Here is a 24,677-nt window from a genome sequence, read left to right as displayed (position 1 = left end):
TCCTTCCTATCCACTTCCATAAAGCTGAAATTATGTTCAGCCCAAGGTCTGTGAACTTGAGGTAAGAGGGATAAGGAGGCTTTAAGGGAATTACAATGGCTGAGGGACAGGCCTTTTGGGATCAGCCATGTATAGAACTGCCTGGTTTGGGGATCCAGAAGCACTGACTAGAGAAGAGTTCCCATCCCATGTGTCCTGAGTGTGTCTTTCTCCCAATGCACTGGATGGGTGGCAGGGGTACTGCAGCTGAGCTGAGGTGACACCCACCATAGACAGTCAGCTGCACCTTCCTGGTGGCATAGCCAGCAGCATTGGTGGCAGTGCACACATATTCCCCGCTCTCTTCTCCGCCTGGGGACACCACATACAGGCTTCCATCCAACCCTGCCGAGAACCTCACGTTGCTGGGAAGGATTACCTCTCCTTTCTGTGGAAAGAAAAATAATCAAAGTCCACAGTGCCTGGATTTTCCAAAATAAACTACAATTATTTAATTGTAATAATTTAATCCAAATTACAATTCTTTAATACAATAAAAGCTGCTTTTATTTTTTTGAGGCTGAGATGGACAAAATATCTTGTATTAGCTAAGAAACTAGCCCTAAAATTCCATTTACACAAACTAACTACAATTAACTTTTCACAGTCCTTGAGTCTCACTTTCTAAGCAGTAATAAGAACAGAAGCACAGAATTCTCTTATGCTGAGAATTTACTACATTTTACAGACCCAAAGTCTTAAAAGAAAATTTAAAAAATAATATACATTACACAAACTTGTTCTTGGTCAGCTGCCTCCTCCTTGTCTGTAGTTGAATAAGTAATAAAATAAAGAAAAAGAAATCCTCCCATATTCTTCTCCCTACCAAACCAACAGTTAACCATGTTCTACTCCTTCTTTGAAACAAAGCTGTTCCCAAGGTCCCAATCAATTACATCTGCACAACTTCTGAGACCCTAAAGTGCCTTCACACCATATCATGTGAGCTGTAATGCACCCCAAATAACTGCTACTACCAGAAATTATCCTGTTCAAGGAGGAAAAAAAACTCTAAAAACTGGCTTTAAGACAAATTCCCTCAAAGGCTGAGGTACTCCCCAGTGCACACCTTGTCAAGGCCATGACCGCATAGTCATGGGTTAACCCCACAATGCCATTATTAAATACACTTTTCTCAGAGAAAAAAGAGCTCCACAAGAAAAATGAACTCTCAGTCTGTGGCAGGCTGCCTAAAATCAAATTATCAACTCACAACAGGAACAGGAACAATTTCTAAAGTATAAAACCCATAAAGATACAGCGATAACCTAAGCCCTGCCAAAGAACAAAACATTGAGCTGTGGCAGGACCACGGCCAAAAGCTCTGCTCTAAGAAACAAAAGCAGCTCTGAACAAACAGAGATTTCCAGGTTCCTCACAAGTGCAGTTCTGGACCATGTTCTTTGAATATAGTTTTTATGGCAACTAAATTAAGAGTTCAGCCTGTTTTTCAGCACGAACAGCTCAAAGGTGAGGGGTTACCTTGGACCAGACAATGGATGGCTTGGGAACTCCACTTGCTTTGCAGGGCAGTGTCACTGGGGTTCCTTCAATGGTGCTGAATATCTGCTGTCCATGCTGAATGACAGGCACGACTACAAACACAGGCAAATATTAAAGATATGCAGAACTCATTTCAACAGGGAACAACTATTATGATAAAATCTTTATATTCAATTACTACTTCCTACAGGCAAGCAGGGTTTGAGACCTTTTGGCCTCCTCTCCAACCCTAACAGGGACAAGGAACCACTTTCCAACTTTTCAGGACAGAATAAATCCCTGTTCGCTACAGAGACTGCCAGCCATAGGCTCATCACTGCATTATGTACACGCAGTTTTAAATCAACTGCAGGTATTTCACTGAATTAAATTACTTCAGAATGGCTTTGTCACCTTATCCTCTGATAACATTTTAGGCTTTGCTTCACAAAATCAGTAACAGGAAGACAACAAAAACCTGAGTTCCCTCACTCAGTTGAGCTGCCTTTGAATTAACAGAAAAATAAGGTAAGATTTAAGGGTACAATATCAAAACTTAGATATTTCTAAGCACATACAAAGATACTCCTTTTTGTTCTCAAGCTCCGAAACAGTCAAGAAAATAGTGTTGACATGGAAGATCTTATGAGTACTTGCCTGCACTAAAAATGTATAGTCATTTTTTATATAAAAGGAGATTTTGGCATCTTCAGTGAAGCTCAAAATAAATCTCCCATGATTAATTTAACATGTGACAAACTATGAAGTGATTGTAGCCTCACAAAGTTAACACAAATATGCTCAGCTGAAATACAGATGGGTTACCAAAATGCTAACACTTTGTCTTGCTGTCAGTGCAGTTTTTGCTATGTTTTAATTAAAGAGAAAAAAATAAGCAGGAGGAGAATGGGGATGACACCAAAAACAACAAACAAATTATGACTTTTGCCAAACTCATAATTCATTTTCTTTCATTCTAGTTCTCCCATGAGCTGTGCTTCCTTACACCAGTTATGAAACATTCAGACAGCACTTCTCATGGTTTTCCAGCACCTGCTTGTTAATTAAACTAGATGAAGACTGCACAGCCCAGCCTCTGAATGTGGATCTTTTGTGAACACAAAATAGTTTTATTTGATTTTACTTTAAAAACAGTCTTGATCACTCAGCTCCTCCCTGCGCAGTGGACCCAATCGCCCCTGTGTTACCTTACAAAGCAGCATCATGACAGGAGAGGCAGGGTGGGCAGCTCTAAGTGCAGGAAAGCTGCTGTGGTCAGTGCTGCCCCTCCTGCCCCGGGCTGGAAGGGCAGGCTGCTGCTCACCGAAGACGTGGACAGTGGTGGTGCTGTTGCTGGTGCCCGCCACGCTGCTGGCCATGCAGGTGTAATCCCCCCCGTCCTGCAGCCGAACCCGCTCCAGGTGCAGGCTGCCGTCGCTGCGCACGCTCACGTAGGGATTGGGAACCAGCTGCCAAAGGAGAGACGGAACCTTTCACTGGGAAATACTCCCTGACAAGGTGCACCCCGCGGTGCAGTGTGGCTCTGCTTGGCTATGTCACATTGTTAAAAATTGTGTTCCTGCAGAATTTTACTAGAGCTTTTCCTACTTTCCATCTTTCATACAAAGCTAATTTTGCTTAAGAGTTTCAGTAGCACCTCGTATTTACTGCTGGAGTGAGAGTAAGAACTGCAAGAGACACTCTGCCACAGCATATCCTGTGCTGCCACGCCTGCTTTTAATGAAGCAAACCCAAATTTAGCTCAATTACTTCACTGTATTTTTATTGGTTATTCCAGTAATTGATAAATGCAATGACTTCTTCTTCCACAAGCAGACTATTTTCCTTTACAGTTATCAAAAGCTTCTAACTTCCATATCCATCAAACAGATTGGCTCTGAAGCAAACCATTGTGAAAGAGAATTGAAACCTTCACCAAGGAGTAACCCTTGAAGAGTTATATATCCTACAGCAACATCAAACACCCTGAGCTTGGCAGCAAAGCCCTCCCTCATAAAGAGTTGTTAGAAAGCAAATCTGTTCCAGTCACACTCAGAAGCAGCTGAATTCTTCTCTAAATATAACTTACTCCAACACTTTCCTTGGAGCACAGCATTTCCCAGCAGTTTACAATGACAGGAAACCAGCACTACTAGAGAGAGGAATTAGCAACTCAACAAGGAGGATCCTGCCAGTATTTCTCACAGAGCTTTACAGCCTGTGCTCTTTGCACAGCCTAAGGAAAACCCAGTGATTCCCAGAGACATCTAAACTGAGCAGCAAACCTGAACCGGGATCAGGTAGTACCAGGTTCTGGCTTGTGACAATACATTAGGCATTTTGCTAGAGTATTTTAATTCCAGTTGTGTAGAAAGGGATTTAGGGAGAAATTAGGAACAAATATAAAAAGCCATTTCATAGGGTAAAGTCAGAAATTTTAGTATTAAAGAACTGAAGTTTCATTCACACAACCAACCCAGGTGTGGTGTCTACAGCATCTTTCTAGAATCTCTGAGCTATCTGGGTGGGAAGGGACCATAAAGATTACCTAGCTTTGTCTGCAGGAGGTATAAACTGGCAATGGTATGTTCCCAAGGGGGAAAGAAAACACACTCATTCATGCTCTGACTAGAGCACCACCAGGAAAGGAGGATATGGAACAGCGATACTGGTATTTACCTCAGCCCATCAGCAACAGGAAAAGTCAAGATGTTAAAACATCTTAAATCTACAGAAATTTTCTGGCACCTTTATTTTAAAAAACCCACTTTTGTCATTCCAGTAGGTATATTCCACTAGCATTCCCATATTCAGAGTCCAAGGCTGAAGTTCATGAGCTACAAAAATGCATAAAACTCCTCTGAAAGCAAGCAAAATAGAAGATAAAAGGATAACTCACAAATACTTTGGTTCAAAGTTCTTTTCTAGACCTCCACATCCCTCACTGCCATCTCCTATTCCCTCATCTGTATATCAAGGTCAGAAATTTCCTGGCACAGGCAGCGATCACATTAACTTTTGTAAATTAAACCAAGCGGTTATCATGCCTTGAGATGTCAGTTGTAGCTTTCCTCTGCCAATAAATCTCACAGGAAGCAAAGTAGTCTTACCACCACATTGTTTTTAATCCACCTCCTCTCTGGAATAGGGTTCCCAGCAAGCAAAACACAGGGCAAAGTGAGCTGCTGGCCCTCAATGACATTGGCTGTGGCTGGGCTTGCTCCAATCAGAGGAGTGACTTGAACAAAAAGGAAGAACGAGAAGAAATTACTAGGAATTGTTATATACTAATGTAAAATATTAAATTAAATTAGTATTAAATTGAAGACATGAAAAAAAGAGAAACAAATGTAGGGGTAGGGGTAGCACAGGAGAGATGGGAAGCTGGGGAAATACACCAACAGTGATCCTTAGTCTAAGGAAGGGGAGCAAATGGAAGATGCTGTTCAGCTGAAACTGGATCCAATCAAGGGTTTCCCTGTGAACTTATGTTCCCTGGCACCAAGTTGATTTATCATTTTTCCTTACTTGGGCAAAATACCGAAGAACAGATGTAGTGGGTTTGGAGAGGACAAAAAGTAAGTTGTAATTTCCATTGGGCATAAAATTGTGAAGGATCAGAAGAGAGGTCACAGCCCAGCAGAAAACCTGCACATTCTGTGAAAAGCCAACAGCAAACACAACTGGGCGCATGGCTGAGAAATTAAATTAAGTGCTGGGCATTAAATAACACTTCTCAACAGGTAAAAACATATCTATCAAACCCTACCAGTATTACTGGCTCTTGCAATAAGTTTGAAGCTAACAAATGGTTTCTTTGGTGGCAGAGATACTCTGTTCTTATCCTCATGCAAATGTACACATTCCATTGAATTATTTTTTCTTTTTATTGCCAGATGTCAAACTGAGATAACAACCAAGCCTCTAACAGCATGGATATTTGCAAGAGAGTAGGGTTAGATGGGATATTGGGAAGGAGTTTTTCCCTGTGAGGGTGGGGAGACCCTGGCACAGAGTGCCCTAGAGAAGCTGTGGCTGCCCATGGATCCCTGGCAGTGCCCAAGGCCAGGCTGGACAGGGCTTGGAGCAACCTGGGATAGTGGAAGGTGTCCCTGCCCATGGCAGGGGGTGGCACTGGATGGGTTTTAAGGTCCTGTCCAACTCAAATCACATTGTGGGATTCTGTGGTCAAGGCCAGACATTTATTGTCTTCTTGGATCACCAAGATTCCTTCCCACCTATCTCAACACTGACACAACCATGTTCATTGCTGCCTTTTGTTTGTTTGTTTTAAGATTAAATAAATAGCAGAAACCCCATCATTAGCATCCATCATTACGGTGATTTTTCATTCTTCAGTAAATTTACTTCAGAATAAGAAAAAATAGATAGGATAAATCACTTCTCTAAGGTTCTAGCTAAAAGCGCAGGTGGAATTAATTCCAGTTAGTGCAGCCAGTCAAAAAAATGTTCTAACAAGCAAAATCCACTGAAATAAATTACAATATTCAATGTAAATGTTTCATAATTCAGTTTTTATGGATGACACATAAATACAGCACACAGACAGGACAGCATGTATGGACACAATCCCCAGGCATGCCGCCTGCTGCCGAAACACCAACAGTTCCCACTGCCACGCACTGCTCTTACCCAGTCCTGTCACTGTGACTGTGGCTGGCCGGGACTGAATCCTTCCAAACTGGTTCTCAGCTTCACACACATAAGTCCCTTCATCACTGACCCACAGATCTACAGGGGGAGAAAAGAGCTGACTGCAGTATCTGAAATAATACTGCCCCTCCCTCTCCACATGGACATCGTGTGCCTGTCTCTCCCACCTTCAAACGCTCAGTTTGAAATAGAGTACTCTCTTCCATCAGTCACCAAGTCAAGAAGCAATGAAAATACAGAAAGGAATTAAAAGCTAATTAGGAAAACAGAGTAATATTGCTTAGCATAAGACTGACTGAAATGCTGCAAAATAATCAAAATCACAAAGCCACTTGCAAAGTTCTTGATTATTACCCAAATTAGGACAGATCTAAAACACTGTGTTTGGAACCAATTCTCTACCAAAACAAAACAAAAAACAACCAAAAAAAACCCACAAAACCACAAAACAAAAGAAATCAACCACACCAAAACAAAAGAAAACCCACCAAAAATGAAAATTCGTGGCTCCTCAGGATGAGAGACCATAGCCCATGTGTATTTCAACAAAGATTAATAATAATTTGCATGAAGAGTGAAGCCAATGACCAAACACAACTCACAGCAAAATGAACTGCATGTCAACAGCATTGATGTCACTACCACAAACAAAATCTGTAACAGAAATCCAGTCTCTTTACACAGTTAACTTAATGGAGTCACACAATAACTTAAATGCCTTGCAAATATCTTAGATCCTCATGGAGTCTGTTCTTTTAACACTGAGTCTACCTACTCTGGATGGCCAGTGCGCCTGTCCTGAGCTGGCTGCTGGAGCTGAGCATGAAGGGCCGGGAGAAGAGGGGAGCCCCATCCAGCCTCCTCCACGAGACCCTGGGCTCAGGGTAGCCCTGCACGTAGCACGGCAGCGTCACGTTGGAGCCCAGATCCGCGGATTCGTCACCCGGCTCCTGCGTGAAAACGGGGGGAGCTGGGGAGAGAGCACGCACGGAAAGTGAGCGCTGTAACACAGCAATCCCATTCCCTAGCACCACTGATGACCTCAATTTATGCCCCACTGTGCTTAGGTTTTCTTCTAACATTCCCAACTCTAGGAACACTAAGTATCAGCACAATATTCCTTGTCTTCTGCAAGCAGTGCCATGCATTCAGAAAGCAGATGTGCCTGACAGGAACATTTAACAGGATGCAATGTGTCAGGCCACAGGCAGATGGAAAGAATTAGGAAAGGAGGAGAGGAAGGGCTAAATTACAATAACCTCACATAGTAACTCAAGTTTCTGTAATTAATTCTCTATTTGAGAATTTTGTTAGGTTGAGGTTTTAACAGCTTCCTCCTCCTGTGCCTCTCTTCCTCCCCATAACTTCTATACTTTGCAGAAGAAGTAAGACTGGGCTGGAAACAGATGGGCTTTAAGGTCCCTTCCAACCCAAACCATTCAGTGATTCCAAGCTGAAGTCCAAATGGGACAAGGAAACTGCTTAACCAACACCACCAAAAGGTGTTCCCAGCACACACACAGATCTGTTAGAAAGGACTGGGGAGCCAAGGCACCACTCCTGGACCAGTACAGCAACTCAGCAATCTGAGTGTGCCCCATGCAGGTTTTAACTACTTACAGCCAACATCCAGAGTTATCTTGCCAGCAGCTCTCCCTGCCTCGTTGGTGGCCACGCATGTGTAGTCACCAGCATCCAGGTCTTGTGTTTCCTGGATCTTCAGAAGACCCCGGTGAGTATCAATAACAAGAAATGCTGATGCCCTCAACTCTAAGTCACCTAAGTCCAGATAGAAAAAAGGCAATAAAATGTTTATATCAAATATATACCTATATTTATCAAAATTATCCTCACAAAACAGTGTCCAAGTTTGAGTTAGTTCATAACACGGCTGTATGAACTCAGAAGATGAGAACTCTGACTCCCACTCAACTGAGAGGAAACATTCATTACTACATTAAATACATCTTTTTTTATTTATTGGTTCCACAAGGCAAAGACAAACCTAAGTATCTCTGGGCAGAGATCAGCATTAGGACAGTGTGTCAGGCTGTATTTCTCCTTCCCTAATTAGAGCCTACATGAAAACACAACAATAAAGGCTACAGAAAAACGTTTTGTGATTTTTGTAGCATAAAGCTAAACGTTTTTTGAAAGAACGAACCATACGTAAGCAGGCAGGAGGCTCAGCTGTGTTTTACTATTATTACTACTTAAGCTACAGCGTATTAATTCACCATATTTAAATAGAAGCAGGAATTTATGCCCTAGAGGTCAATGCCATTTCTTCTAGATTTAGAGAATTCCATAGCTCTGTCACTGGTTGAATACAACATAATGCTGTTGAAAGAAATGAAGTAACTTCCTGATCATTGTTCAAAATATTGCTGCTAAATAAATGACTCAATCACCAAGCAATGAGCAGACCTTTAAACCATTTCACTTGTGGGGGTGGGATTCCAGTTGTTTTACACTCCATCACAGTCGTGTCTCCAAGACCAACCAGCATTTCACTCTGAACTACGGTCAATGTTGGGCCCTCTAAAAAGAAACGAGATAGAAAAAAATGAGCTCTTCACCCAAAGTACAGGTAATTTTTAAGATATAAACCATGAAAGACTCTAATTTTCTCTTGTTATCTGGAAGAATGTTTGCATTAAAAGTCAAACAGACCTTAAAGAGGAAGATAAACGCTGGGAAACAAGGAAAAGTAAAGTCTGGTCCAGAGCACCTGAATCATATGCAAAATGTACATTAAATATAAGGACAATATCAGAAAAGTTTCACCATGCAGAAAGTACAAACACAAAATCATTCTCCTCCTCCAGCCAGATGCTGGTCATAAAACAGTTTAATACCCTGCTACCAATATTTTAACACAGTATATTGATACAGAAACAGAATTTCTTTTCTAAAGGATTCGCTCAGGTTTCCCAGTCTATCCCATAGTAAGACCCTATTATAGGGGTTTTTTAACCTAAAAAGGTTTTTTAACCTAAAATGTTTTCTTTTTAGAAACAGCATCAAGCTCCAAATACTACCTAACAATACTACTTAGGTTTGAACCAAAAAAAAAGGGACATTTGTGAACTGTTCAACATATCTTCTGAGGTTTTTGAAATTTCTACCAGTATGTTCTGCAGGGTTCTACTCTGCTTTTAACAGCTCCTCCCCCCGATGACGAATTAGTTTATTTTTTTAATTTTAATACATCATTTTTCTCACTTACCAATGTATGTGAGGATGGATGTCTGTTTCTCTGTCCCAGCTGAGTTACTTGCCAAACAACCATAAATTCCTGCATCTCTGGGAATTGCCTTTCTTATGATTAAGGTGCCTTCTGGGGTCATTCTGTACCTGGGAACACACAAGGGACCAAGCAAAATGATTAGAAAGAACAATGGTTATATCTACATTGCAAGCAGCCACAACAGCATGAGCGGATGGTTTATAAATAGGTGTTTCTAGGGTTTTTTTCCTCATAATAAACACTCTTAGTACTATTATATCTAGCACTACATTTTGTGAAAAGTACATAAATTAATCTTGTAAAAAAACCTGGAGAAGAGAACTAAAGTGTTTCTCTGCTAGAGATGAGGTAATTGCAATTAAAGAGTTATCAAAGTAAAGACTGAGGTATTATTTACTGCTACAGACTTCTGTTGAAGTAACAGAATATTTTGGCACTATTTGAACCTTCTTTCTCGCATATGATATTAAAATAAATGGAGACAACTTCAAGTCCCACCTGCTGGAGCCAATGATAAACATATCGTTGAGCGTCCACACAACCGTTGGCTTTGGGTAACCCGTGGCAGAACACCTGATGGACACTTCAGAACCTTCTGTAAAAGTCTGGTTCTTGGGTGAAATTACAAGCCTTGGAGGTTCTACCAAAAGAAATTAAAAACAGCATTTAAAAATGTCTTGTTAGAAAGCACAGGTTATGATAAGAACTTCATTCCCACTTTCAAATAGTTCCACGGTGAGAAAGCAACCAAATGAAAGTCAGAGCCTACTTGTTTCCACTGGCACAGTCAAAGTCTCGGACTAAACCACCTTTATAACGGGTATTAGGTCAGAATTCAGGCATTGGCCTTCCTGAGATAGGGTTTAAAAAGCAGAAAAAGAGACAATTTTGACAAACACCAGACAATGAGCAACATGGAAGGTGTCCCAGCCCATGGCAGGGGTCTAAACAAAATGAGCTTTAAGGTCCCTTCCAACACACACCATTTTTTGATTCTGTGAAATTTATTTAGACTACTGGACACTAAAGCCCACAAACCTTCAGGTGGCTCAATTGTCAGAATGCAACCTGAGGGATAAGAATGAGAGTCACAACATATGTGCAGACACACAAGTGGAAGAGAAGGGAATCTGCAGTGTTAACAACTGTAAAGGATGTTATGGATTTCATGAGTGTTTTCCCTAGAAAACCAATTGGTGAATTCAACAGAATTCATTTATTCCCAGAGAGGTTGTGGACTTCCCATTCCTGGAAGTGTCCAAGGCCAGCTTGGACAGGGCTTAGAGCAACCTGGGACAGTGGAAAGTGCCCCTCTCCATGGCAGAGGGTGGCACTGAATGGGCTTTAAGGTGTCTCCAACACAAACCATTCTGTGATTCCATAATCCTTAGACAGATTTCCTCAGTAAAAAATGACCACCAAAGCAGTTCACTTGGGCAACGGATACTTTCTATGGTAGGCATGACTTTGTCTTACAGTGGCAAGAAGATCCATATCCATGGATAAAGTTAGTTGAGACTAGTGAAATCGGCTGCTACGAAATAAGTAGCACCAATCTTCATCTTTGGAGCTTTGTCTTTTGCTCACCACTCTGTGTCTATGAATTCCTGGACAAACCACAGGACAAAATCCAACTCCCGTTTGCGAGAGCCCAAGAGGCTGAACACATGGAATCCAGAGGTACCTCAAATCTCGGGCTGCTCTGCACAGCCCTTCTTTCTTTGTTCCAGAGGGAATTACCCCATCCCACTGGCCCAGGGGACACCTGACACGTTTCAGTGGCTGCTAAGGAGCAGTGTGTGCAAGAGCCAGTACACAGCACAAGTGGGCAGGAAGGGGCCAGAAATGGCCCCACCTTACAGAACTGTCCTCCAGTGATTCATGATGTGCACAGCTGGCTCAGCTATTTTTATTTGGTTTGAAATTCTGCCAAGAGATGCTGGGGGTATTCTGCATGCTCTGGTCACAGGAAGGTCTCCTCTCCTGTTGGGATTAGGAAAATGGCAATTACACATCAGGCTTTGGCAACACACTACTGTCCATGCCAGTATTTTCACATGGTATTAACAGGTAACCAGAAGTTGAAAGAAATTTTAACTTGTATTATAGTCATAATAAAATTATTAGAAAAAAGTCAATATACACAGCTGTAATAATCAAGATACTGAGTAAGATCACTGAGGCCCCATTTGCCACCATTTAACCATCTTGTCTTCTTGCCCAAATGCCAGGACCAGGCAGGCACACAGAAGGGCTTTCTTGTATATCAGGTCTACTTAATTTCCTTTGCTTTGTGCTCCGTGTCTCAGAGGTGAAGATTTGTAGATGAAAGGAGAAGGACAAGCTCGTTACAGTGCCCACCTCATTCAAGGCTGCACAATGAAACCTTTTAAACAACACAGATCATGCGTAAAGTTTCTCAAGAGACCCCAGCTACAGAGCTGCCTCCAGCTCTGGGCCTCCAACATCAGAAGGACATGGAGCTGATGGAACAAGTCCAGAGGAGGCCATGGAGATGCTCCCAGGGCTGGAGCCCTCTCTTCTGAAGCCAGCCTGGGAGAGCTGGGGGTGTTCACCTGGAGAAGGCAAGCCTCTAGGGAGACCTCGAGCCCCTTCCAGTGCCTAAAGAGGCTCCAGGAGAGCTGGAGAGGGACTTGGGACAAGAGCGAATGGCTTCCCACTGGCAGAGGGCAGGGTCAGATGTGATACTGGGAAAGAATTGTTCCCTGTGAGGGTGGGGAGACCAATTTTCACAGTGTTTAAAGATCTCAGAGCAGTATAACCAGTTCCTCTCTGTCCATTATCACAATGTGCATCCACAGACCTAAGTGAGCAATATTCACACCATCAGTTAGAGAGAGATCTGAAAGACCAGGATGTTTATTACCGCATTGTATCTTTTCAGAGAAAGGAGCAGAAAAATTTTCCATTGGGAAAAAGTAATCTACTGCCAGCTTTCCCAATGACTGCATACAGAAGCTGAATGGTATCTGAAGGGTTTGCAAGTACTGTTACTTGTGATCATTTTAATTCGCCTGGAAAAAATAATTTCCATCAGATTTCTGGGGGTACTCAGTGTGTGATTGTCATGTACAGCTTGCAGTGCTTGTTAGGGTCTGGAATAATTTTCAAAAAGCAGTTTTTATTTGGCAGTTAAGACAAAGGGTGGCCAGATGTAAGAGCTACAGCTTTATGGGCTTGTCATTATTAACATGCCAAAGAGGGAAATTTGAAGTCTTGTTAATTGATGGAGATGGGTCCGTGCTTTGTGTAGTTGTAAGTAATTCAGAATGTCAAATTAAATTCATCCTGAAGCCCTTTATTATTGTTGGACCAGCTTCATGTAGATCTCTGAATTTCAGATCATAAGAGAATAAACACTGCTTTCATCCCCATTATCTCTCTGGGGTGAGTTAAGGCAGAGAACAAATACTGGTGGCTCTACAAATAACCCAGCATCTGTTTTTCCTGCTGAAGGGGGTTGTAGTAAACTCTTGTTTTGAAAGCGTCAGGTTTGATGCTGCTGTTTCTGAAATGGAACATTGATGTGACTCCCGTGCCAGCATCTGTGCAAATACAGCCTGGAGCCTTTGTGGGCTGACTTTGTACCCCAGTTGTGTGCTCTGTGCTCAGGAGAACACACTGTCCCCATCTCTCACTGCCCCCCATGACCAGGACACAGGTAGGGCACAGCCCTGTGTGAAACTTGGGCCTCTCTGTAGTCTGGGGGTGCTACACAGACCACTCTGGAAGGTCCTGGAATGCAGTTTGATAAAGCCCATGGAGTGCTAGGACTAAAAGTATGCGCTCAAATTTGGAGTTGCTCAAGTCCTCCCATCAGATTGGTCTTGTATGGAAACATAAATGAAATTATGGGAGGATTCCTTACTTTTTCAGATGCCTAGAGGACTATGTTGCAGCTTAATGGAAATCATTTTTTCCAGGCAAATTAAAATGAACAAAAGTAAGAGTACTTGCAAACCCTTCAGATACCATTCAGCTTCTGCATGCAACCATTGGGAAAGCTGGCAGTAGATTACTTTTTCCAAACAAAACAGGCAGGCACTACTGCAGAAAGCTGAATTCAGCTGCAGCTTAGTGTTTCTTAGGTATTTATTCTGTTCTAAACATCCCTTACAAAAAATAAAGAAAACTCAACTCCAGCTCTCAGCTAAGGCTGTCTGAGCTGCCCAAGAGGGTTCTCTCAAACATGTTTGAAAGCTGTTAGCACCACCAGGACCAGCCAAAATGTAATTCCCAACCATTTGATACAATCATTCCACACATATAAGGGATTGGAAACTTAATATTCTGTTGTGGTAGCAGTAAAACTCCATTAGATTTACTACAAAAAAACACCAGAAGCAATTTGGTTGGTGTATTAAAGCTCCCAGCTGAGCTACACACATTAGGAAGGAAAACCTAAATCCCAGTAAGAAGAACGAGGGAGAGGCCATTTCTCTTGATGCCTCTGACATGCTTGAATGAGTGTCTTAATGGAAAAATACCGTACAATTCAAAACTAGGTTTTCCAAATGCATGGGGGGTGAGGTTTTTTCAATACTTCTTTTCCTTTCAGCTTTGTTAAAAATTTAGGTTAGAGAAATCTAAGTTAGTTAGAAATTAAGTTCTAACTCTGCTGAAGCAATCTAAGGGTAATTAAAGCAGATATTGAAAAACCACACTTCATTCTGCTGCATTTTGTACTAGGCCCTACACAAGTGGTTCCAAACCTACTTGCTCTACCTTGGTAACCAATATGGGAAAAACAACACCCCTTTAATAACTTTTACAACTCCACTTTTAACCTCTGTTTTGGAGCACCTCAGGTCAAGCTATACCATTCAAAATTTATTTTTTCCATAATTCTAAGTTTTCAATTAGCTAACAAATTACTAAAATTAGAACAGAAAAGTTAATTAATGACAGTACCCCTCTCTACACAGATCATGGCCCAGCAGCATCGCAAGCAGCAATCTGTTGGAATCACAAGTGACAATAATTTTCTTTCTGTAAGATTTTGAGCTCTATCTCTCCTCATCTATAGACAGGCAACAAAGAACCGAGGTTCAAACCTCCACACAATCAAGGCAAATAGAAAAAAAAAAACTGCAGTACTTCAAAATTTTAAAAATATTTGCTCCAATACCAAATATTGCATTTATACATATTTGTTCCTGGTATACAGCAAAAGCCCAGATGTAGATTTGTTTGGTCTCGCTCATGCTGCCTTTTTTAGTTCTGACTGATTTTTTATGAAATCACACAATGGTTTGGGTTGGAAGGGATATTAAAGCCCTTCTCGTTCCACCCCCTGCCATGGGCTGGGACACATTCCACCATCCCAGGTCGCTCTGAGTTCCATCCAGCCTTGGACACTTCCAGGGATGGGCCTGTCCAAGGCAGTGGGCAGCCTGTTCCAAAGGGAGCCCTGCCAAGAGAGCCGCGGGTGCGGTATCCCATCATTACCTTGCACAGTAAGGAAGACAGAGGCTGTGGCAGATCCGCCCTCGTTGGCAGCAGTGCAGCTGTAGCTGCCCGCATCCGAGAGCCGGGCTGGCCTCAGCTCCAGAGAGAGGTTGGCCAGGACACGGAGGCGCAGCGGGTCCTGCAGGCGCGCGTCGCGCCCGTGCCGCTGCCAGGTGAGGTTGTAGTGCCCTGCGCTCAGCACCAGGCAGCTCAGCACCGCCCCGGCCCCGGGCAGCACCGTCACGTTAGCGGGCACCTGCAGCACAGGCGGCGGCTCTGCGGGAACGAGAGCAACAGGGTCAGAGACACGTTTCAGAGACTGTGGCATTCGCATTCTCTGAAAAAACTCCTTCACCCAGGATTTTTTTCCTGGGAAGCTGAGAGGCCTCGGAGAAAAAGCAAAACAGTTCTTATCTCATTTGCTGCACCTATGTTGTTCACAAGTGGAACGCATTGTGGAAGATCGCTTACCTGAAGGGAATTGATAATTGGATTCTGGTGTGAGTTGTTTTGACTCATTGGCCAATTACAGCCAAGCTGTGTCGAGACTCTGGAAAGAGTCACAAGTTTTCATTATTATCTTTTTAGCATTGAGTCAGTATCCCTTCTGTATTCTTTAGTACAGCACTCTTTAATATAATATAGTATTATAAAGTAATAAATGAGCCTTTTGAGAACATGGAGTCAGGTGCATCATTCCTGCCTTCATCGGGGCATTCCCAGCAAATACAACAAGCAACCTTTCAGCATTTGCACATTCCTGATAAACAACTCTAGGCACACTACAGAATAAAAAAAAAGTAATATTTAAATATTAAAATCTTTATCTAATACATTAGGTGGTAAATAATGAATGTAATGAATTGAGTTATTTAATAATTCAGGTTTAATATTTGGTTTCATCTCCCATTCTGAAGCCATGAACAGAATTCAGGGCAGCAGCCTCATTCTCTGATGGTGAGCTACCTGCCAGGAGCTCACATCACAAGGACACATTTGGTCTAGATCCAAACTACCACATCCTGTAGGATGAAAAATTACATCCTGTATGAGAAGAGGCAGCTCTGTGTTTTTTGAGAACAGCCAACAAGGGATCAGTGTGACAGCAACAGGAACGAGGGAGACAGGACCATCACAGGCCTCTGAGTCTGATCTCTGCCCCCAGTGTGACCCCACCTGGCAGCATCTGAGCTGTGCAGTAGATTTTTACAGGTTGTATATGGAAAAAAAATATGTTAGTAAGAAATTCTTCCAGCAGCAACAATGGAACCAAGTTAACACCATTAGTTTTAGCACCATTAGTGAGCTCTTTTCATGATGGATTCTATACAAAAATGTGGAAGGAGAAAGCATCCATACTCTGATTAAGGACCTCATGAAATAGGGTAACAAAAGGAGAGGTAATAAACAGTACACACACAGGCAGACACAATGCCAACAGCCACTCCTACTCATGCTGACTGAAGGGCACCAAAAGTTACCAGCATCATTGCACAGAGGGGCCAGCCCAGGCTGTGCAGCTGGTAAGGACACAAATCCGAGGTCCCTGCTACGGTGGGGCTGAGGGGCAGCTGGCAAACTCATGAAAGAATACGCGGGGAAGTGAATCAGAGAGGAGAAAAGGGAGGAATAGGCAGGAAGGGGTATAAAAGGGGTCTGTCCCCTGTAAAGCACTACCAGCCAGTGCCCTGTCTGCCCCAGCCTTTGTCCTCTCTCACTAGTAAATCCCTTCTTTAAGTCTCCCAGGATAAACTCAGTCCCTGTCCTTTCTCTGTATCCCTGCAAATATTAAGTGCCAGCTACTGGGGAATTGGTGTAAGTAGACAGAGTGCCAGCTGCTGGAGTCAGACCAGGGGTTTAGGAACCCCATGTCAGTGACACCACTCCTAGGGGCCTGGGGTCCCAGCCCCAGCTCTTGGAGCCCACAGTGACCTTAGGCAGTGCTGTGTTGCTGCACACGAGGTGTCTCTGGATACATGGGATAAGCTCTGGCAGCCAGGCAGAAGGAATTCCTGCAGCTACGTACAACATCCTTCAACTCTCACTTCCACTCAAATCTCTGGGAATTTCATTATCGTCTCCTGTACGTATTTTATGTTGCAACTCCCAGTATTTGTTACCTTCTTTCTACCTGACCCATCTGTACAGCTCTGTCATGCTCCCAGAAAAAAAGCAAATCCAGTAATATTCTACTGAAATTAAACTTTGAAATCACAGATGGTTAAAACAGCAGCATTCTGCTCCTCCTTGAGATATCACTGATCAAGGAGGCAACATTTCAAGAAAGAAAATGAATTATTTATGACTTTATTCCCATTAAAAATATCACATGTATTCCATGTGGTTTTCCCCAGACTGGTTCTTGAACAAAGAAAACTCTGCAATAAATAATACTTTGAGAGGGATGCTTGTGCAGAAATGAGACAGCTGTAAGAGCAAGACCAAATCTTTATCAGTACACACTAAAACACAACTATCCTAAAAAAGCAAGGATAACAGGAAATTAAAAAAAAATCTGTATTTATTAAGGGTTAAAGTTACTCCTAAGCCCAGAACCAGCCATAAATCCTCCTCCTCAGTGTCTCCTGGGGGGTCTCAGATGAGGTTCACAAGCTCAGTGCTGGATCCCTGCACAGCACTGTGTGCTGGGTGTGCAGCTCTGCCTCCCTACAAACAAAGTCCTGAACAGCAATCACCCCATTGCCAAATCCATAGACTTTAACCCATGTAGAGGAGAGTCAGGGAAAGTTACACTTGCTTACTGAATGGAGTTTCTCCCCTGTACTTGTACGTTTGGGGTGTTTGAGAGAAACAATAAATCTTCTACTGCTTTCCACAGGTTTATCATCAAATATGTTACCTAAACTCAGGAGAGAGAGATAAGGCCAGTACAGGACTGGAATCCCCATCTTTTCAGTGCCAGTCCAGTGGGACAACACAAGTTTTGGACTACCCCAGCCACTGCCCACAGCAGTGCTCACACTCAGCCATCCCCCAGCAGTTCACTGGCCCTTCAGTTAGGGTGCTGCACAGGCTAACGAGCCGTTTGACATTTTAGAGATTTAATAGGAGTAAGAGTCAAACTCAAGTACTCACTTTCTGTGAAAAGAGAAAATGTTGGCACAGCTCCAGTACCTTTCACACAACAGTTGCCAGAATGGATTATCTGTGCTATACTGTCTGTCAGCTGGGTAAACCAAGAACACTTGAAAAGATTGTTTACTTTGCTTCAAGAAGAAATTTCAAGTAATTTTCTTGCAAATATTTGTACACAAGGATTTCAAAGCATCTCCTCCCATTAATCCTCTGCAGGGCTCTGAACAGAACAAATTGTCATGTTTACACAGTGACTCAGTTCCAGGCCATCTCTTGTGCTTTGTAAATGAGGGGATATGGGATTTTCCCCCCTTATTACTCTTGGCTTTCTAGTGCTACCAACATCACAAGAAAAAGGTCAGGATTCTCCCCCACGTTTCTCTTTGATGAGGAGAATGGTTGCAACTTCCAGACTGAGAATCTTTATGCCCACAATTGCTTGCTCTCTAAGCCATGGTGTGGAACAAGCATCTGGGAATATCCTTTCTGCTTGATTTTTGTGGCTAAAATATAATAACAATAAAAGTAATATAGTGCTCTAGAACTACAGACGTGGGTTAGGACAGATGTTACTGTTCCCTTCTACTCACTATTTCATGTGAATAAAAGGACGTTCCTCTCCTCACATTCATCTCTTGGTCCAAGAGGACTCTTTCTCTACAAACTTTGCCTTGCATAAAATCAGTGCTATCACACTGCTTTCCTAGAATTAGCTCATAGTACAATGAAAGGAACATCTTTGCCTGGAAAAGGGAAGGTGAATGGTTATGGAGCCGCTCTCTTCAGCTGCTGAGATGGTTGTTTTAGGGAATACACAATTAGAGTGTTCTCAGAGCACAGGAGAGGGAAAAAAAAGATGAGAGTCTTTGTTCATAACATGCAGCAGGGGAAATTCCGACCAGATATACAAAATATTTTCCTAGTGGGGGTAGTTAAGCACTGAAGGCTGCCCACGAACTTGTGAAATCTCCACCCTTGGGGACATTCAAAGACTGATTGGACAAGTTCCTGAAAAACATAATCAAGCCTGGAAGCCAATTCCCTTTGAGCTGTGAATTGGACTAGATGACTTCTAAAGGTGCCTCCAGCCTGAATTGTTTGGTGATTCTGTGATTCATAATCCACCTGGAGTGGCTACCTGGAGTAGCTACTGCAAGAGATAAGAGGCAAGACAACTTTAATTTCAAGCCATTAAATGAAACCCTGAGTTGAAAATGCTGTTGTGAGTTCTCCCATTCCTCCCTGTCACAGATTACCTGCTCCAGTGTTTTTCCAGCTCATCAGCAACAGCTTTCACTTGCTTCAAGACTCATATCTGATCAACACCAACACAAGGCTGTATAGAATGGATCTTTACTACAAACCAGAAATTATTTTTCCCTCTCACTCTGTCTACACTGCAACTGTGAAAAATTAAGCGACAAAATTTGCTATAGTATGGGCAGGGGTCTCATCCATCCACCCACAGACAGAAATAAGCATACTGTTTATTCAAAATTATCTTTGTGATAAGCCCTATTTTTTACCTCATTCATTTTACTTCCTCAAATTTATTACCACTTTTAAGAAATGCAAGGTAATAGATGAGATTTCCAACAATTTACTGAATTTTGTAGTGTAAAAAAGCAGAAATTTGAACACAACTTTCATACATCCTTGTCTATCAGATAACACATGCATACAAACAAGCCAACATATAATTGCTACAAAGTGAAATAAAAATGAGAACAGTTGAAATCCGTTGAGATTTGGGTTTTGAATTCTACAGGTCAGATCTATTCTGCAAGTCCAACTCACAGCAGGAACTAAAACCAAACCAACTCTGATATTTAAAAGAGGTTTGTTGAATAAACCTCAGCTCACCTGTGGATATGGGTAAGGAAAAAACACAGTAATTAAAAATACATTTAAAACTGGGAATGTATTTTATCGGCCCCATGTGCCTTTCTTAGGTGTTGTAGCCCAAGTAACCCACCCCAGAAGGGCGGCTGGGACGCACCTGACACATCGAGGAACGTCTGCGCGCGTCCTGTCCCCGCAGTGCTGCTGGCCACGCACTCGTAGAAGCCCTCGTCGGACACAGACACCTGGGCAATGTCCCAGCTCATGCTGGATGATTCTCTGCAGGAGAAAAGGGCACCCACTGAATCCCTCAAGGAACCAAGACTTACACCAGCTTGGCTTCCTGACTGCAGGCACAGGAGAGTTTCACAATCATTAAGAGGCACGACAGACCCTCTGATGAACCAAACTGGATGTCACTTCATGGATTGTTATTTTCTCCTAAGATTTTGCAGAATGTCCCACTTGCACATCAAAAAATAAACCTTTAACAAGTCAGCAGTTGTCACACAATACCCAAAGGCAGAGTATTTGCTGTCATTCCCTCAGCTGCTTGTGCTCTGTTGTATTTACCACCTGAGAAGACACATTCCTTGATGCCAGTAAGTTTCTGTGCAGAGCCAGTATGAGGTACCAAAGGCATGCCTCTTACCAGCAAAGGCAACAAGGTCTCATCCTCCCACCTGAGCTTCCCAAACTCACAGGCACAGCAATCCAGAGAACCACTGCAGGTATTCTCTAGATCCCAGCAAGGCCAAGACTGCTGAGCAGTAACACCACGCTGGTATCACACACAATGTGAAAGCAAGAAGGGAATAAAATTGCAGCTACGTAGGCTGCTTACATGTGCTCAGTCTCTCATGATACAAAACCACATTTTATAAACTTCTGGTGCTACAGACACACAGAGGACAACATAAATGAGCAAACCAGTGGTTCTGCAGTATCCCAGTGCTCCCCACAGCCTGTTGCTATGGCACATAAACAAAACTGATAAGCACCAAAATATCTGTGAGAGCTTTGGCAAGTAATTGCCACATTACAGGAAAACACTACATTAATGACCCCTTTGTTTGTCTGAATAGATTGATTTATCAGCCCTTAAAGGATACAGAAAGAACAAGAGACTTGGAATATGCATGGAAGGTCAATGCTGTAGCACCATGAGACAGACAATCCAACCACACCACAAATGAAAACAGTGTACAGTGACCTTAAATGGCTTTCTACTTGTTCCCTCTTACTTCATACTTACTCTAGATAACCTAATATATCATACTTCAAATCTATGACATTTCCCACTGTAATGCTGGCACATGGACATGGCAGCAACTGCCAGCACAAAAGAATAAGGTGGTGTTTCTTCCAAATAATGAGTGAGAAACTCCTTTATTTCATGGAAAGTATGTTAAAAGTGAGGTTAGGCAATCCTGTTCTGCTTCCTTCCTGACTCGTGCTACATGCCAGATGTCAAACATGGAAGCCTTGAGAACAGAAGCACAAAGGGAAATGTGCCCGGGGCATGGAACAGCTTGGCAAAACAAAGACCTGTGGTGGACTATTAAAGAAAAATTTAGAAATCAAACCAATACTGGCAGCAAGGACTAACACACAGCTCAGGGCATCTGCTCCACACATGGGCACTGGGTGAGGAGGTGTAACTGCACACAAATCACAGCACATGTCATGGGATAATTCTGCACCTTCCAGCATCACTGTTATCTACCAAATTCATTTTACTGTACATGTAATTTGCTGACTGGGCTGTTTGTGTAGGCAGCTGGGCAACTCCAAACACTCGAACTCCACAGCCCAGATGACCCCCTGGCTGTCAGTCATACAGAGAGCACAATGGTGCTTGGGTTGTGCCACACCTCACCTCCTGGACCACGCTGCTCCAGACCCAGCTGGGAGCTCACCAGCAGAAGCCTACAGCTCACAGGAGAAATGAAATCTATAATTTCACTTCCTAGCACATGGTTTGGAGGGATATATTCTGCATAGTTTACTAGACTTGAATAACAACCACAGATATAGTTGATTATCAGTGCATTTTTTATTATCATGGTTGTTGTTTTGATTAATCACATGAATTGCCTTTCTTGTCAGAATTTAATATCTTATTTTTGCTGATTGTAATCTCTGCAGGATTGGTGGGATCTGCTATTTGCAATACAGAATGGGTTTTTAAGACACTTTAGTGCTCAGTTACCACTGCCTACTGGAATGAGGTGCTCAACTACTGCTCTTGACCTCCTTTATCAGGCTGGTAAAAAGCGCACTGGGATATTAGGAAAAACCCAAATTTTATTACTACACTAACACAGGATGCAGAGATGTAGAAAGACAAAGCTGTTACAATTTTACAAAAATTTCTTCCTCCTAGCATATGTTACTAATTTAAAATTAGGGGTTATTACTGGAGCTGATAGTACCAAAATAAAAAAAAAAAAATTCAGATTTCAAAGTCTGCTCTCCTCATGAACCTTGAGCCTGTAGTCATTCTAAGGGTATTTTCACATAGACAACTGTCCCAATAGATACACAATATTCAACTCATAAACCATTTAGGTTTTGAAATAAATATTCAAACAGTTGAGTGAAGACATCTCAACACCAAAACAAAACTCATTCAATGCAGAGGAATACTACAGTTCAAATCTGCACTGAACTACTAAGCTGGACAAACCCTGCCTGGAACTTCACTACAAAAAAGAGGCAAACAAGTCAAGCTGAATTAGATCCTATTTAACTGTGACCAACAATATCTGGCTTGAGATATGTTTTGTTAAATTAACTTGGATGATGTGTTCATTCATCTGCTCTGTAACAGAAAAAAGAAAAATGCAGTCGAATCAGCGGTGCTGGATGTGTGAAGAACAAGGAGAAGTGTGGGGTTTGATACCTAAGGAATGGAAAACATTACACAGCAGCCCAAGTATGTGCTGTGCTGGGGCTGACTGTGTGTCAGTGGCACCTCATTAAAACCCAAACCACACCAAGCTGCAGCATTTCCCACTGCCAGCAGAGCACAAGGGAGCTGCAGGATGTGTTCACTTGGGTATGCTGTACCTGTTGGGCAATGCAGAATTTAGTCTACAGTCTGTTCCTGAGGTGCTTTGGGCTGCACAGGAGGCTGCTGACACTGTTTGCTAGGGCACACTTACCATTTGGGTTTAACAAACAGAATTAAAAGGGGCACTTTATGAGTATTTTAACTAACTAACATTTTTTTATTATTCTCTCACCTACAGAGAAAGGGCACACAATTCTTTTTCTGTACAGAAATCTGAAGAGCCTTCTGGTATATCCCACATAAATTTTGTTATTTTGAGAGATTTTCTGAAGATGAAGGTTTCTAGGGCAGGTCATAAGACATACTTCTAGGGCATCCATGAAAGGCATTAAAAATCAAACGAATTAATGTATGCTCAGTCATCTACATGTCACTGGGGCCAGAGTGAGGGGTGTGTTTAATAAACAAAGCTAGTTACCAATTTTGCATAACATTAAAAAATATAAATTAAAACTATTTGCCTTCTAGACTTTTAGACACAGTTTATCATAATGTTAGAGCACACACTGAGGGGAATTTAGGCAAGAAACTTATAAATTCCATCACATGTAGAGTGTACACCCTCCTCTATACATCATATATAGACCTATCTCTCTCTATATAAATATTATCAATATCTCGATATAACACAGCTTTCCTGATGAAGAGTAATAATAGACTAGAAGGATGTAGACAGCACAGAGGTGTAAATAATAATAGAAATCATAAGCTATAAATAGGAAATGAAGCAGCACTGTGAAAAAAGGCCACTACTTACTTGAAGAACTGATCCACTCCCAGCTTTACTCCATTTTTAGTAAATCTCTGAGTAAAAGGTATAAGGCTATCAACGTGGCAAGGAACAGAGCCTGGCTGTAAATAATATCCTGGAGTCTTCATGGGCATTGTAACTTTGGGGGCATCTGAAGAAAGAAAACATTCCCCAGAAAGCACATTAACAGCTACTCACACACATCCAATCCTTTCCTCTTATTAAAAGGAAGCTCAATTTCTGACTCCACTTAGCGGGTATTGACCATCATGAACTAGAGACAGAACTTTGGAAGGAAACAGCACAGAAAGTACTTGCATAAGTTACAAAAGCATACAAGACCTCAATTTTAACTGATTCAGATGAGACAAATGAACAGTCAATTCACGTTAAAGTCACTTACCAGGAATAATACTAGAAAACAAAACACTTGAAACTCTCTGAAAAAGATAACCATCCTTGTCATAGCCCGTTATTTTAACAAAAAAAGCTTCATCTGGTGGAATGAAATCAGAAATATTCCATAGTCCATAGGGCTTTCTGTCAGGATAGTATTTCACAGGCAAGGTCTTAAGGAGTTCCCCTGTAATACTCAGAAGTTCCAGTCGGTCTACTCTAGCTGGAAGCAGGATCCCTGTGGTATTCAGCAGCATGAAGGTAGGAATCCCTAGAAAAACAGAAACACACTATTTTAAGTGCTAAAGAAAACAGATAATTAAAACATGAAAGATTAAATTCCATCTGCATGGCTCATTACCCCATGAATGCAGCATTCAGCTCCAGCCCTTACCTACTGAGTAGGGAAAGACTAAATTGTGCTCAGCTGAGCTCTGCTTATTAGCTGTGAGGAGACCCAGCTGGGGAGAGTTTAAATTACTGATTTCCAACAGGTGTTTCTGAAAAAGCAGCTTCTTTATTAACTCCTCACCATGCCTCTAGGTCAAAGGCTTTTTCTGAAGCTCCAAAAATAACAGAAACAGCACTGGATTTTGAAGCAT

General features: G+C 42.2%; 1 protein-coding gene across 2 annotated transcripts in view; it reads right to left on the bottom strand.

The window, feature by feature from the left end:
- HMCN1 (hemicentin 1) overlaps window positions 1–24,677 on the bottom strand; it is a 164,438-nt gene that overhangs the window by 90,958 nt on the left and 48,803 nt on the right. For both annotated transcript variants that reach the window (XM_030953930.1, XM_030953929.1), the window contains exons 8-21: window positions 24,083–24,346; window positions 23,686–23,830; window positions 20,010–20,131; window positions 14,915–15,190; window positions 9,944–10,085; window positions 9,425–9,552; window positions 8,623–8,736; window positions 7,816–7,974; window positions 6,971–7,165; window positions 6,175–6,273; window positions 4,632–4,759; window positions 2,846–2,990; window positions 1,522–1,634; window positions 268–427 (exon numbers count right to left, since the gene is read on the bottom strand). In XM_030953930.1, the coding sequence (XP_030809790.1) occupies window positions 268–427; window positions 1,522–1,634; window positions 2,846–2,990; window positions 4,632–4,759; window positions 6,175–6,273; window positions 6,971–7,165; window positions 7,816–7,974; window positions 8,623–8,736; window positions 9,425–9,552; window positions 9,944–10,085; window positions 14,915–15,190; window positions 20,010–20,131; window positions 23,686–23,830; window positions 24,083–24,346 (2,190 nt within the window). The remainder of the gene's footprint in view (window positions 1–267; window positions 428–1,521; window positions 1,635–2,845; window positions 2,991–4,631; window positions 4,760–6,174; window positions 6,274–6,970; window positions 7,166–7,815; window positions 7,975–8,622; window positions 8,737–9,424; window positions 9,553–9,943; window positions 10,086–14,914; window positions 15,191–20,009; window positions 20,132–23,685; window positions 23,831–24,082; window positions 24,347–24,677) is intronic.

Source organism: Camarhynchus parvulus, chromosome 8, assembly GCF_901933205.1.
Source record: "Camarhynchus parvulus chromosome 8, STF_HiC, whole genome shotgun sequence".
NCBI classification, from domain to species: domain Eukaryota; kingdom Metazoa; phylum Chordata; class Aves; order Passeriformes; family Thraupidae; genus Camarhynchus; species Camarhynchus parvulus.
This window is presented reverse-complemented; position numbering and strand designations above follow the sequence as displayed.